Raw genomic sequence first — 13949 nt, forward strand, 5'->3', positions numbered from 1 at the left:
TTCATCCTCCAAAAAAATCAACTTCAATGATAATTTCTATGAAATGACATATGATAGGATGTTCATATTACACACAATATGTCATAAAAAATAACATCTCACCAACAAAGACACCGAAAGCGGGGGACCACAATTCTTTGAATTTGCTTGTTCAAACTAATTGTTAGTCCATTTTTATACAGTGAATTGACGACGGAATTAACCCTTATTTTCCGACATCGAGCACACGCAGAGGGTGTGACAATTCGGCAGTGGATATTCACTCCTTCATGGCACCTGATCCCACCTCTGATATTTTGAAGGTCCGTAGTTTTCTCTGCTCCTATTTTGTATTGTTTTATTAGTTTTGACATTGAATACTGTTCGTTATCTCCATATTCTTCACGCAGAAGCTAAAAAAAAATGACCTGAATCGACCATACTATAAATATATATTTTTCTAATTTTCCTTCATTTGATGTTATTTTTCGCTAATAAAAAATGATTTATAAAACATAATTCTGGAACATACACCCATTCTATAACAGTAGAGGAGTAATAATAGATAGCTTTTGTTTACCTTTTATATTTTTTAAATTTTGTATTAAAAGAATAGAAGAATATTATTTTTACCTTCTGCCATGTTTTGAAGAGAAACAACCCAAAAAGGGTATGCCTATTATTTTATGTGCAATGATCCACTACACTACATATACCGCGGTGCTGATAAGCCCCTTTAATATTCGTACACAAATCTGATTCGCTATTCTATAAAAAGAAAAAAAAAATCACGACGTGGCTTTAACATAAAAGCGAAATGGCGGCAGCAGGTAATACACATATATATTGTCTTTGCTTTTGTATTTATATATTTAATATTGCCCATTTTTAAAACTTGATGTATGAAAAGAATAACTTTGCTTGTGAAAGAAATACAGATTTTTATGTTTTCCCAATCAGACACCTACCTGATACTAGTATGTACCCCATCTTCAAACATTTCGATCTAATTCTATTTAAGGGACTCCTATCCTCAACCAGGAAGGACTCTTTAATTTATAATTCAATTTAAAAAGTCTTAAAATGAAGCTTGAAAAATAAATCTTTTCATGCAACAATCTTCATTTCTCAATGTGCTCCAAGGTTCTTTGAAGTTCTCAGAAAGGTCTAATTAAAAGTCGAAATTTTTACCCCGTAAAAGCATTTTAAAATTAAAATATATCAAGAGATTGATGTTCATTTTTATCTTATCATAGATACCAATGTTTATTTACATGATATGAAATTATAATTAATTATGGAGCTTTGCAATGACAAGAGAAACTTTATACACTTTGCATTGTAAAATGATCGAAGTAAATAAAAGAAATTAAATGACATTATATGTATAAAAACTGTGGAATATCTTCGAAAGCCCAAATTTGAATTGGAAAATGCAGGTGTTATATTCAATGACTTTAAACAAACTTGAAATCTACTAATTTTTTCTAAATAATATGATTAAATTGAAAGATGAAGTTTGAATAATTACTATGGGTAAAAACACGTTGCTTTGAAAATTCAGAGACATTTTTGTGAGCATTTTCAATTAGTCAACGCTTGATTTTTGGAACCTGAGGATCGGAGTAGCTTAATTTAATTTTTTGCAACTTACCATTTTCACATTATTATCTCCTAATCCTTATGTGTCAAAGACTGTATATATATATAATATCATTTCAACGTTTTATCATCAACGTCAAATTGGACGTCACTTAAAATTTACTTGATATCGCAAGAGTTATCCCCCAAAATGTTGTATATGTTTGCCATTCATCAAATTGAATATGCGTATTTTTTAAGTTAATAATCTTACCTATTACTGTCTAGGTAATGATATAGAAAATATTTGCAAAGTAAAGCACTACTGTCCATTAATTTTTATAGACATCTTCGGTATAAAGACATTCACAAAATTATACCATGATTGAAATAAGAGAATATGTTTGCTTTAAGAAGACCGATATATTTAGAATGCAATGCAGGGGTAATAATATTATTTATGTAGACACATAGAGGAGTAATGCGGAAATATGTGGGGTCTATGGAACGCCGTCACTGCCTTATAGGAGAACACAACAATTGCATTGCGTCATCCTTCCATGACATTATGTGAACACTTTATGACATTTACTCACACTGCTATTGCATTGTGTCAACCTACGATTACATTATGTTAACTCTTTATGATATTCACACAACCTACTATTGTATTGTGTCAACCTTTCATTACATTATGTCAACTCTTTATTATATAGACCCACAATACTATTGTATTATGTCAACATTTCATTACATTATGTCAACTCTTTATGACATTAACCCACAATACTATTGCATTATGTCAACCTTCCATTATATTGTGTCAACTCTTTATGACATTAGTCCACACTACTATTGCATTGTGTCAATCTTTCATTGCATTATGTCAACTCTTTATGACATTTACACACACTACTATTGCGTTATGTCAACTTTCCATTACATTATGTTTAGTCTTTATGGCATTAACTCGCACTTTAATTACATTACGCCAATCTTCTATTGCATTATATCAGCTCTTTATGACATTAAGTCAAAACAATTTTACGTGGTGTAAAGATGTTTTTATATATTTTCAACTCATTATTACATTATGTGCACACTCTACTATTTGGTCTTAGTAGTTCATTACATGATGTCAATTTTTCCTAACTTTTTGACAAATCATTATTATGTTATGCCATTGTATCTTTATATTGTGTCTAAAATGGTTAGCCTCTTGTCAGTATATCTTAGAATATTTCAACTCTTTATTGTGTGACGTAAGGTTTAGGTTATGCCTAAAAGTTCGTTTCGTGTTTTCAATATTACTTGCACATATGTTAAACATGCAAATAATTTAAATTAAATATATCAAATATTAAATTATATACAAGACTTAGTAATTCCTTAATTAAATATCAGGTTAAAATTTATAAATAGGATCATGTTCCCGTGGAATCTTTATTGACGATTGTTTTTTTTTAACGTCGAAATTCAATCAATGGCCGTTTAATCTCATAATTATCGCAAATCAAATAGAATGTGTAATGCAGCAATTTTTTTCATTTTATTTTGAAAAGTCCGAAACTTCTGATCTAACTACAAAACACTGTCCTAAGCTTTTTATCAGTCTTTAACCCTCCTTTGTCTTTCGCATTTCATACGTGCACCGATGTGTGGGTGGGGAGAGGGGGGTCCCCCCTCTCATCTTTAGTGACCAAAATATGCATGAAATTAATCAATTGGTTTTACTTTGTAGGACATTGCATTAGTTTCACATAAAGTATAACCGAAATAAGTTGAAACGTTTTATATATAAAAAAAACACTAAAGCCTGAGAGCTTCCAGGCTTTCACCCCCTGGTCCCCAACTTAGACACCATACCGTTCCTCTATAGCTACTCTTTTTCAAGAACCAGTGAGGGACTGGTAGAATTTTGTAACAGAATTCTGGACCTGGAATGGTTGAAAAATGACTAGTTCCAGTGACGTTGCATCGTTTTTGAAAGTTGGAGGAGGTTTGTCAGCCAGGAAAAATATAACGTCCAAACTCAAAAATCCTATTTGGGTGAAAGGGGAGGGGGGGGGGGTCCAATTTCGATCAGTCCTAAAAAAAATTCCCTGATACTTCAGCAAAAAGTGGGGCGGAATTTCAAACCCCTTCAATAAACATTTTCTATGATAAAATTATGTCGGAAAAAAAGAGGAAACCAGACCCCCCTTATATAATGTGTCTCTAATTCGTCCTAATTAATCAGAACACCCCCCCCCCTTTCCCGTCGTGAAAACACGGTTATCAACTTTGACATAATGTAAATGTATTTTACACCACGTAATGAACATTTGAATCAACATGATGAAGAGTTAACACAATATAAAGATATTCTTAAATCATATAAGAAAGATTTGACATAACGTAATTATATATCCACATCACGGAATGGAGTTTTGACATAATGTAATAAAGTGTTGATATAATATGGAACGCCGGGGCTGTCTCCATAATATATGTTCACATTATGTTATAAACCTTTTTACATCACGTAATAAAGCACCGACATAAAGGTAAGATGTTTTCACCTAACATTGTGATGACCTCGACGTAAAATAAAGATACATTTACATCACGTAATAATGCTTTGTTATTATAGAAATATACACTCACACAAGGGAATGAACTTTGACTTAACGTTATGATAAATTTAATCATAGAACACATGTAAAACGAAATTCACTTGACGTAATGCAATTTTGACCTCGCATATTAAAGAAATGAAATAATATTAACATACATTCATTTCACGTAATAAAGTTTTAGCACAATGTAAACATATTTTCACTTCACATAATGAACTTTGGACTTCAAGTTATGAAGTGCTGACATAATGGAAGAATGTGTTCACTTCATGTAATGAAGCATTGACATGATGTAAAGACATTTTTACAACACCCCATAAAAATTGACATAACGTAAAGATATGTTCACATCACGTGATGATAGATTGACATAATGAATGCATAGTTTTATGCTATAAGGCAGTGATGGCGTTCCATAGGGGTCCTTGATAAAATCCATATTGGGCAAGGACGTCAGTGATGAAGCTCCATGCGGGTCACATGAAAACAGCAGGCTTGGGGTCAATTACTTTGAAATGTAATTAATTACTTTCAAATACATTGATAATTTTGTCAATTACTTGCAATTACAATTACATTGATTTTTTCAAATGTAATTAATTACTTTCAATTACTTTGACAAATGTAATTAAATACATTTCAATTACTTTGAGTTTTATTTTTTTAAAAAAAAATAATTTTTTTTTTAAATAAGATTTTTTCTATAGCGATCGAATTCGAACTTTCATTCAGTGTTTTTGTTCTTGGGTATGATAGGGGTTCACACCTGGTCAAAATTAGACCTTTACTTTATAATGAGTGTGACACACTGTATAAACAAATTAAACATTATGAGACAATTAATTATTTTACAAACACAAACCCATGCTACACCAGTATGATGTATGGCATGATCTTTTTTGTTACTTTCTCAAATCCATATTTTTGAAGGAAATGAATAATATCTATCACAATTCCATTCATTATTTTCTATCTTAAAATGAATAGAATACAGGTAAATCTAAAAGGGGATGTAGTTTGTCTAATTACTGTAAAACAAATTAACTATCTAAACAATCATTGTTATTTGCAAGTGGGAATAGGATGAACTGAGATTTATAAAACATGGGAATAAGTAATATAAACCCACTAGTATAAAACTATGTATCAGTATAAGACACCTTTTTAAATATAAACTTTATTTTGCAAAAAAGTAATTGAAATGTAATTGAAAAGTAATTGAAAATACATGACCTTTTTTGAAATGTATTTAAATACATTCAATTACTTGTAATTGAAGGCTTGCTCAAATACAAATTACTTCCAATTACTTTGAAAAATGTAATTAATTACACTCAATTACAATTACTTTATTCAATTACCCCATCCCTGGAAAGCAGTATATTGATGATGTGTGGCTGGTAAATTTTAAATATATGGTGGGTTGGTCACGTCGAGGGGGCACATTAGCAATATGAGGTGGGTAGACAGCATAACACCGTTTCATGCAGTATTGCTCTTGACTAATGAAATTTCACGATTTTTATCAGAGGCAGGATAATGATGCATTCAGAATATTCTAATTTGACTAAATCAGTGATCCAATTTGACGTCGTAGTAGGCAAAATGACGTCAATTACAGAACACAAATTTTTGTGATATTGATATTTAAATTTGTTTTTAGTTAAGGAAAATGAATAAAAAAATGTAGAAATTAACATTTAAAATTTATCATGTTATGCTGTATCTGTCATTTGGATTAAATCGACGACCGATGACGTCATAAATGTACATCAAATAAGTTGGGAATATATAATGTTGTGTAAAGAGAATTTAGCTAAGAAGGCATGTTCAAAGACGCGTAAAATGTAGTTTAGAAGCAAATATCGTGAATACTATGTGAATTTTATAGGGAGTGAAGGTTTAAGGTTTATTAAACGTATACGGTTATTTATTTGCTTTCGAAAACAATCAGCTATTACCGTTTCCCGGTAGGCCTTTCCTCTGTCATTCGTGACAAAAATAATGCAAAAGAACCAACAGTTAGCTGGACATTCCAAAACACAAGATCTGTAGAGATTGAAAGCTAAACTTCTAAAATACTTGGAAATTTAAGTGCTGCTAGAATCCCGAGGTAAGCATGGTTTTACAAAAAAATCTCGGGTCATATGTATAATTTTCAAAACATCGGGTAAGGATTCTCGCGAATGTGTGGAACAATTATTTACTTATCGGACATTGAGATTCTAGCAGCACTGTTAAGGCATAATAGATTTTTTTTTCAACTATATTATTTACTCAAAGAAGTTAATTATTAAACTCCGGGGTATTGTTGTTCTGTTAGCTTTCTTATTAGGAAACATTTCGCTATTAATAGAGTAACGTGATACCGTGGTGATGGTGCACTTCTTTGCCTTAGACACATTTTTATGTTTTATGCAATTGTTAATATATTTGTGGTATCTCTCCATTATATAAACATACAGAGAGATAATAATTTCAATTATGTATGAAGTTTGTCAGAAGTCAATACGTGACCTAATCACACGGTGCAATAATATCTACCGATACATAAATTATAAAATAACATGCTCTACTTGCTTTTCATGTATAAAAATCAACAAAATAAACAATTAAATTGATAATTATTTTATTTTAAATGTAAACAAATATTTCATATAGTTTTTGGTCTATCGATTCAACCTGTGTACATAGAGAAAACTAGGAGCCTAGCTTTTGTTTACATTTTTCTTCACTTTTGTCGGCTGCACAGTCTCTAACGTTCATCCTAATTTTTTAAGGAAAACCTTTGGTAAAATTTTCATGATAAACTTTTATTTTAACTTTAAATTTTACTCACGATAAATGTGTAAATCTGTTGAAAAATATCATTGCAATCATGCCATGAACAGCTGCCAATCACCTCGGCGTTTTCACAGTTCAATGTAAAGCTGTCGCTAGTTTCTACGTGTTTATCAGTGTTTTACGATAAGTATGCCTTTAGTTACTGAAACCATAGAATGTTTTTGATCAAATTGCAAATTAACTGGCTCGGACAACTGTCTCAATCCATCGGATCCATCCATCCCTTTCCGGCGACCGAAATTCCTCCAACTTTTTATCATCAAACTTCGGACGTGTTTCTTGTGTCTTTTCAGCATCGATTATCATTTTTCACGAATAAAAATGTTCCCAGACAACAATCTGTTCACTATAACTGATCACAAGTAGCCTTTCACAAAATATTCCCTTCGAAATAGATTCCTTAACCTAATGCATGCAAAGCGTAACCGCCATGCAAACCGATTTACACCTTGCGTCATTTTTCAAAATCTACGACGGACGGTTAGTGCCATAATTTAAATTCAAAAATATTGAATTGTCTGTATCAAATGTATATATATATATATATATATATATATATATATATATATATATATATATATATATATATATATATATATATATATATATATATATATATATATATATATATATGTGTGTGTGTGTGTGTAAGTAATAAATAACAAGTTTATAAACTTCAATGGGAAATGAAGTGGTAGGTACGTGATCAAATCTCATGAGAAGGCCTTCGGCCTTAACAGGATTTAATCACGTGACCGATCCACTTCAATTCACATTGAAGTTTATAAATTTGTTATTTATTTCTTAAATAATAGTTTACGTTCTATCAGCGGCCTTGGCAAGTTATTAAACTGAAGGGGCCGACTGTGGTTTCCATTGCGCATCATAGTAAAAATGAAGCGTATTATCTGTTTTAAAGCAACTTTTTGCGCTTAATTATTAAAATTAAACAAAATTAAGAAATTATAGATATAAAAATGTATTACAATTTTATATAACTGATTTTTTAGCCGATTTTGTAATTGATAGGTAGGTTGACGTCGTTACAGTATGTTTTGACGTTATTATAAACTGAAACTCTTAAAGAAAGGGGTAATAAAATGTTATTGAAGAAAAAGTAATAAACATACGCACGTAAAATTTCAAACATAGAAATTTGAGAATATCTCCATTATTTTTAATATGTTTTCATATGAATCCTTTGTTTCCGTCACATTTTGTACTATACGCAGGTACGTTAAGGAGGCATATAAGTCATTTTAAAGAAAATTAAGTTTGATTATTTACCAAAACTGCTGATAAACGTGAACTATAATTCTTTATTACATAAAGATAACATAGTGTCTAACGCAACGACGTGCACCACAACCACGCCATCATTTCCTTAATAAAACAGCTAACAGAACAACAATACTCCGGAGTTTAATAATTTCTTTGAGTAAATAATGTAGTTGAAAATATGTGTTTTGCCTAAAACGTGCTGCTAAAATTCCAATGTCCCGTCAGTAAAATAAATTTTCCACACATTCGCACAAAACATTATGCGATGTTTTGATTTTTTTTTTTTTACATATGAACAGCATACTATGGTGGCATATTAATGCCATCCACATAATTTTTCGTCAACATAGCATATCATGTCAAATCAAGATAACTATCGCGTCAAGTCATGATAACTTTCTGATTTGTCGACAAACACCGACTTTATATCTTGTCAAGTCAAGATAAGCTATCTATCACGTTTTGTTGCAATAGCCATCTTGACATGACGAGATAACTTTTAATCGCTATACAAGACAAATTATCTCGTTTTGTCTAGATAGCTATCGAAAAAATACGACAGCTTATCTTGACTGTACAATATAAAGTCGGTGTTTGACGACAAACCAGAAACTTGACGCGATAGTTATCTTGACTTAACGTGATATCTTACGTTGACAAAAATTATGTGGATGGCATAAATATGCCACTAGAACAGGGATTTTTCATAAAACCATGCTTAACTCGAGATTCTAGCAGCACGTTCCAAGTATTTTAGGTGTTAAACTTTCCATTTGTATAAATCCTATGTTTTGAAATTTACAGCTTATTGTTGTTCTGTTTTTTTTTTTGGTCACAAATGACAGAGGAGAGGCCGACCGGGATACGTATATAGCTGACTGTCTTCAAAAAAAAATATAATCGATGAATATAAATTAGCAAACCTGTTTTATTAACAGAACTCCATATAAATTTCACAAAATATTCACAATATTTGCTTTTAAACTCCATTTTACGAATCTTTGTACATGTTGCCTTAGCCAAATTCTCTTTACACTGATCAATTCCAAAGTTACTTGCTGTACACATATGACGTCATTGATGGTAGATTTCAATCAAAATGACAGAATACAGCATAACAGAATAAGAACATTTCATTTTTGTTAATATTTACATGTTTCTATTCATTTTCTAGAGTTAAATTACATTGTTAAATACCAATATTACGAAACTTGTGTTTTCGAATTGACGTCATCTCGCCAACTATGACTTCATAATGTCGCACTGATTAAGTCAAGGTAGAATATTTTGTATGCTTCCTTATTTCCCATGCGCACTCTATAAAAACAGGAAAATTCGTTAATTTTTGGCATTTTGAGATGCCCCCTCTGGCAACAAGAAGGTAGAATTTTGTGTTTCTTACATATATGGTATAATATAGTACTACACATCAAATATCATAGTTTGAACAAAAAGTCTAATGTAGCATTGGTATAATTTGCTTTAAAGTGCTAAAAATTGGCATTTCCCTACATAATCCTTTGGTAAATATACCTGTATTTAAAAACACCTGGACGGTAGTTTTCCCTCAAACTTTGCATATACACTGAAGAAAATGTAAGTTATATATGGTATAAAAATGAAAAGTTTCGCTATTGTAGTTTTCACACAATAAAACCACAGTCAACGACAATTTGAAAGCTTCCTTTACATACCCGCGAACAAAAGCAATTAAAAAAAAAACCTTTATCTGCAATATCATTATAACTAAGGAATGAAGTCTATAAATACTATTGTAGATTTTTTTAAAAAAACCTCAAAAAGTCAAAACATTATGATTTTTAGGTACACAGAATACGTCTATTGAAGTCTTATTCATTGGAGAATGTGGATCTGGAAAAAGCACCACTATTAATAGTCTTCTGGGAAAGGAAGTGACCAAAGGAGGCAAAACGTTTCTTCTAAATGGCTTGACAAAAAGTGTTATGGCTTGCTACAGCAAATGTCCATCCGATCTAATATTGATGTTAGGTGAAACAATATTCTACGTTTCCTCATAGTATGAATTATTGTTCTTGAAGATAAAATTACTGATTAAAGAACCAAATAAAATCTTGATTATTTTTTTCAGCAGACAATTCCAAAACAGGGATACAAGATTCTAAAGAAGAAGACGGAACTGAAACACTAATATACCATAGAAGAGGCATACCTAAACAAACAAAAATATTAAATGCTGAGGTAAAATTTGCTATACCTGAACAAGGAACTGAAGAAAAATCAAGCTATCAAATAGATACATCAGCAAATATTAAGACATTTAATGCTGAGGAACAAGATACTAAAGTCAAAGAAGGATTTGAAGAGACATCACATCATCAATCAGACATACCAGCAACTATTGAAATATTGAACTCTGAGGATAAAGGTTCCAAAGCCAAAAACGATTCAGAAGTAAAAACGATCCATCAAGTAAATACACCAGCAAATATTGAGACATTGAACGCTGAGGAACAAGATTCTAAGGACCAAAAAGAAGCGAAAGACAAATCCAACCTTCAAATAGGTTCACCAACAAGCACTAAGACATTTAACCCTGGGGAACAAGATTCTAATGCAAAAAAGGGAACAGATAAGAAATCCGACCAACAAGTAGATATACCAACAAATATTGAGAAATTTAACGCCGAGGAACAAAATTCTATAGCCAAAAAAGGAATGCAAGAGATATGCAGCCAACCAGTTTATGAATCAACCAACATTGAGACACTGAACCCCGATGAACAAGATTCTAAAGTCATAACAGGAGCTGAAGTGATATCCAACCATCGAGTAAATACACCAGCAAATACTGAGACATTGAATCTTGGGAAAGAAGATTCTGAAGCCAAAGACGGAAAGGAGAAGAAATTCAACAACCAAGTAGATATACTAACAAATGTTAAGACATTAAACGCTAAGAAAGAAGATTCCAACCCCAAAGAAGGAACTGAAGAGAAATCCAACCATCAAATAGGTAAATCAACAAACATTGAGTCTTCTAACCCTGGGAAACAAGATTCAAAAGCAAAGGAAGAAACTTTAGCGGAATCGAACCACCAAGCAGATATACCAGTAAAAATTGAGACATTGAACTCTGAAGAACATAACACTGAAGCCAAAATAATAACTGATGGAAATGAAGAGAATTCCAACAATCAAATAGGTACATCAACAGACATTGAGACATTAAACTCTGCGGAACAAAAACATACAGACAAAGATGGAACTGATGAGAAATCCAACTATTATATCGAGGAATCAACAAACATTGAGACATTGAACGCTGAAGAAAACGGTTCTAAAGCAAAAGAAGAAAATAAAGAGATATCCAACCATCATGCAGATATATCAGCAAACATTGAGACATTGAACTCTCAAGAAAGAAGATCCTAGAACCATTGAAGGAACTGAAGAGAAATCCAACTATCAAATAGGAAAATCAACAGACATTGAGTCATCTAATCCTGAGGAACAAAATACTAAAGCCAAAGAAAATTGAAAAGAGAAATCCAACCATCAAATCGATGAATCAACAAACATTAACACATTGAACTCTGAGGAACAAGATTCTAAAGGCAAAGAGGGAACAGAAAAGAACTCCAACCATCAAATAGGTACATCAACAAACACTGAAGCATTAAACCATGACAAAAAGGATATGCCAAAAAAGATACGGAAGTGATATGTATCCACCCAGTCTATGAATCTAATAACACTGAGACAATGAATTCTGAGGAACAAGATTCTAAAGTCAAAGAAGGAAATGAAGAGAAATTCAACCATCAAGTAGATATACCAACAAGTATTGAGACATTGAAATCTAAGGAACGAGACTCCAACACCAAAGTAGGAACAGAAGAGAACTCCAAACATCATAAACGTACATTAACAAACACTGAGACATTTAACCCCAACAACAGGAATCTAATTCCAAAAAAATAACAGAAGAAATATGCATCCATCAAGTCGATGAATCAACCAACATTGAGACAATGAACTCCGAGGAACAGGATCCTAAAGTCAATGCAGGAACTGAAGAGAAATTCAATCGTCAAGTAGATATACCAAGAAGTATTGAGACATTGAACTCTAAGGAACGAGACTCCAACACCAAAGAAGGAAATGAGAACTCCAACCATAAAATAGGAAAATCAACAGACATTGAGTCATCTAACCTTGAGGAACAAAATACTAAAGCCAAAGAAGGAACAGAAGAGAAATCCAACCATCAAATCGATGAATCAAAAAACATTAACACATTGAATTCTGAGGAACAAGATTCTAAAGGCAAAGATGGAACAGAAGAGAAATTCAACCATCAAATAAGTACATCAACAAACACTGAGACATTTCACCCTGTCGAACAGGATTATAATGGCAAAGAAGGAACTGAAGAGAAATTCAACGATCAAGTAGATATATCAACAAGTATTGAGACATTTAACTCTAAGGAACGAGACTCCAACACCAAAGAAGAAACAGAAGAGAACTCCAACCATCAAAAAGTTACATCAACAAATACTGAGTCATTTAATCCTGACGAACAAAATACTAAAGGCAAAGAAGGAACTGAAGAGAAATCCAACCATCAAATCGAAGAATCAACAAATATTGAGTCATCTAACCCTGGGAAACAAGATTCAAAAGCAAAAGAAGAAACTATAAAGGAATCCAATGATCATGCAGATATACCACTAAATATTGAGACATTGAACTTTGAAGAACAAAACACTAAAGCCAAAAGAAAAACTAATGGAAATGACGAGAACTCCAACCATCAAAAAGGTACATCAACAAACACTGAGACATTTAACCCTGACGAAAAAAATTATAATGGCAAAGAAGGAACCGAAGAGAAATTCAACGATCAAGTAGATATGTCAACAAGTATTGAGACATTGAACTCTAAGGAACGAGACTCCAACACCAAAGAAGAAACAGAAGACACCTCCAACCATCAAAAAGGTACATCAACAAACACTGAGACATTTCACCCTGACAACAGGATTATAACGGCAAAGAAGGAACCGAAGAGAAATTCAACGATTAAGTAGATATATCAACAAGTATTGAGACATTGAACTCTAAGGAAAGAGACTCCAACACGAAGGAAGGAAATGAAAAGAAACCCAACGATAAATTAGGTAAATCGGCAAAAATTGAGTCATTTTACGCTGGTGAACAAGATTCAAAAGCAAAGGAAGAAACTCAAGAGGAATCTTAACGATCAAGGTACTGAATCAACAAACATTGAGACATTGAACCCCAAGGAGCAATATCCTAAAGCCAAAGTAGAAACTCAAGATGAATCAGAAAATATGAAGACATTTTCAGCTGTAAAACAAGTTTCTAAAGGCAATGAAAGAAGTGGAAGGACAATTAACGATAAAAAGAATTTATCTAATAAGGTGTCAGAAAGAGTTATTATACCCAATAGATCAGAAGACATCAATCAAACTGCTACAAATGAGGGTAAAGCAATGGATCCTGTCAGAGACAATGTGAAAAAAAATTCCACTCACGAAGAAAAAAAAAATGATTGTCTAATTTTAGAAATGAACAGAGAAGAGTATGCCATGAGTGAGAACTTGATCACTCTTTACGATACACCGGTTTTAAAAGAAG

At 32.1% G+C, this 13949-nt stretch overlaps 2 protein-coding genes across 2 annotated transcripts; both read left to right on the top strand.

The window, feature by feature from the left end:
• The first annotated feature begins 796 nt into the window (after window positions 1-796).
• Window positions 797-11717, top strand: LOC134245916 (biorientation of chromosomes in cell division protein 1-like 1). The gene is made up of 3 exons (XM_062728153.1): window positions 797-809; window positions 10128-10229; window positions 10414-11717. Exons 1-3 carry the CDS (start codon window positions 797-799, stop codon window positions 11715-11717), a joined length of 1419 nt encoding a protein of 472 aa, XP_062584137.1.
• A 599-nt stretch (window positions 11718-12316) lies between these two features.
• On the top strand, window positions 12317-13378 carry LOC134245917 (uncharacterized). The gene has a single exon (XM_062728154.1). The coding sequence runs from the start codon at window positions 12317-12319 to the stop codon at window positions 13376-13378; it is 1062 nt and encodes a 353-aa protein (XP_062584138.1).
• Window positions 13379-13949: the final 571 nt, after the last annotated feature.

Source organism: Saccostrea cucullata, unplaced genomic scaffold (assembly GCF_032062105.1).
Source record: "Saccostrea cucullata isolate Sc308-1 unplaced genomic scaffold, CSIRO_AGI_Scuc_v1 ctg4104, whole genome shotgun sequence".
NCBI lineage: Eukaryota > Metazoa > Mollusca > Bivalvia > Ostreida > Ostreidae > Saccostrea > Saccostrea cuccullata.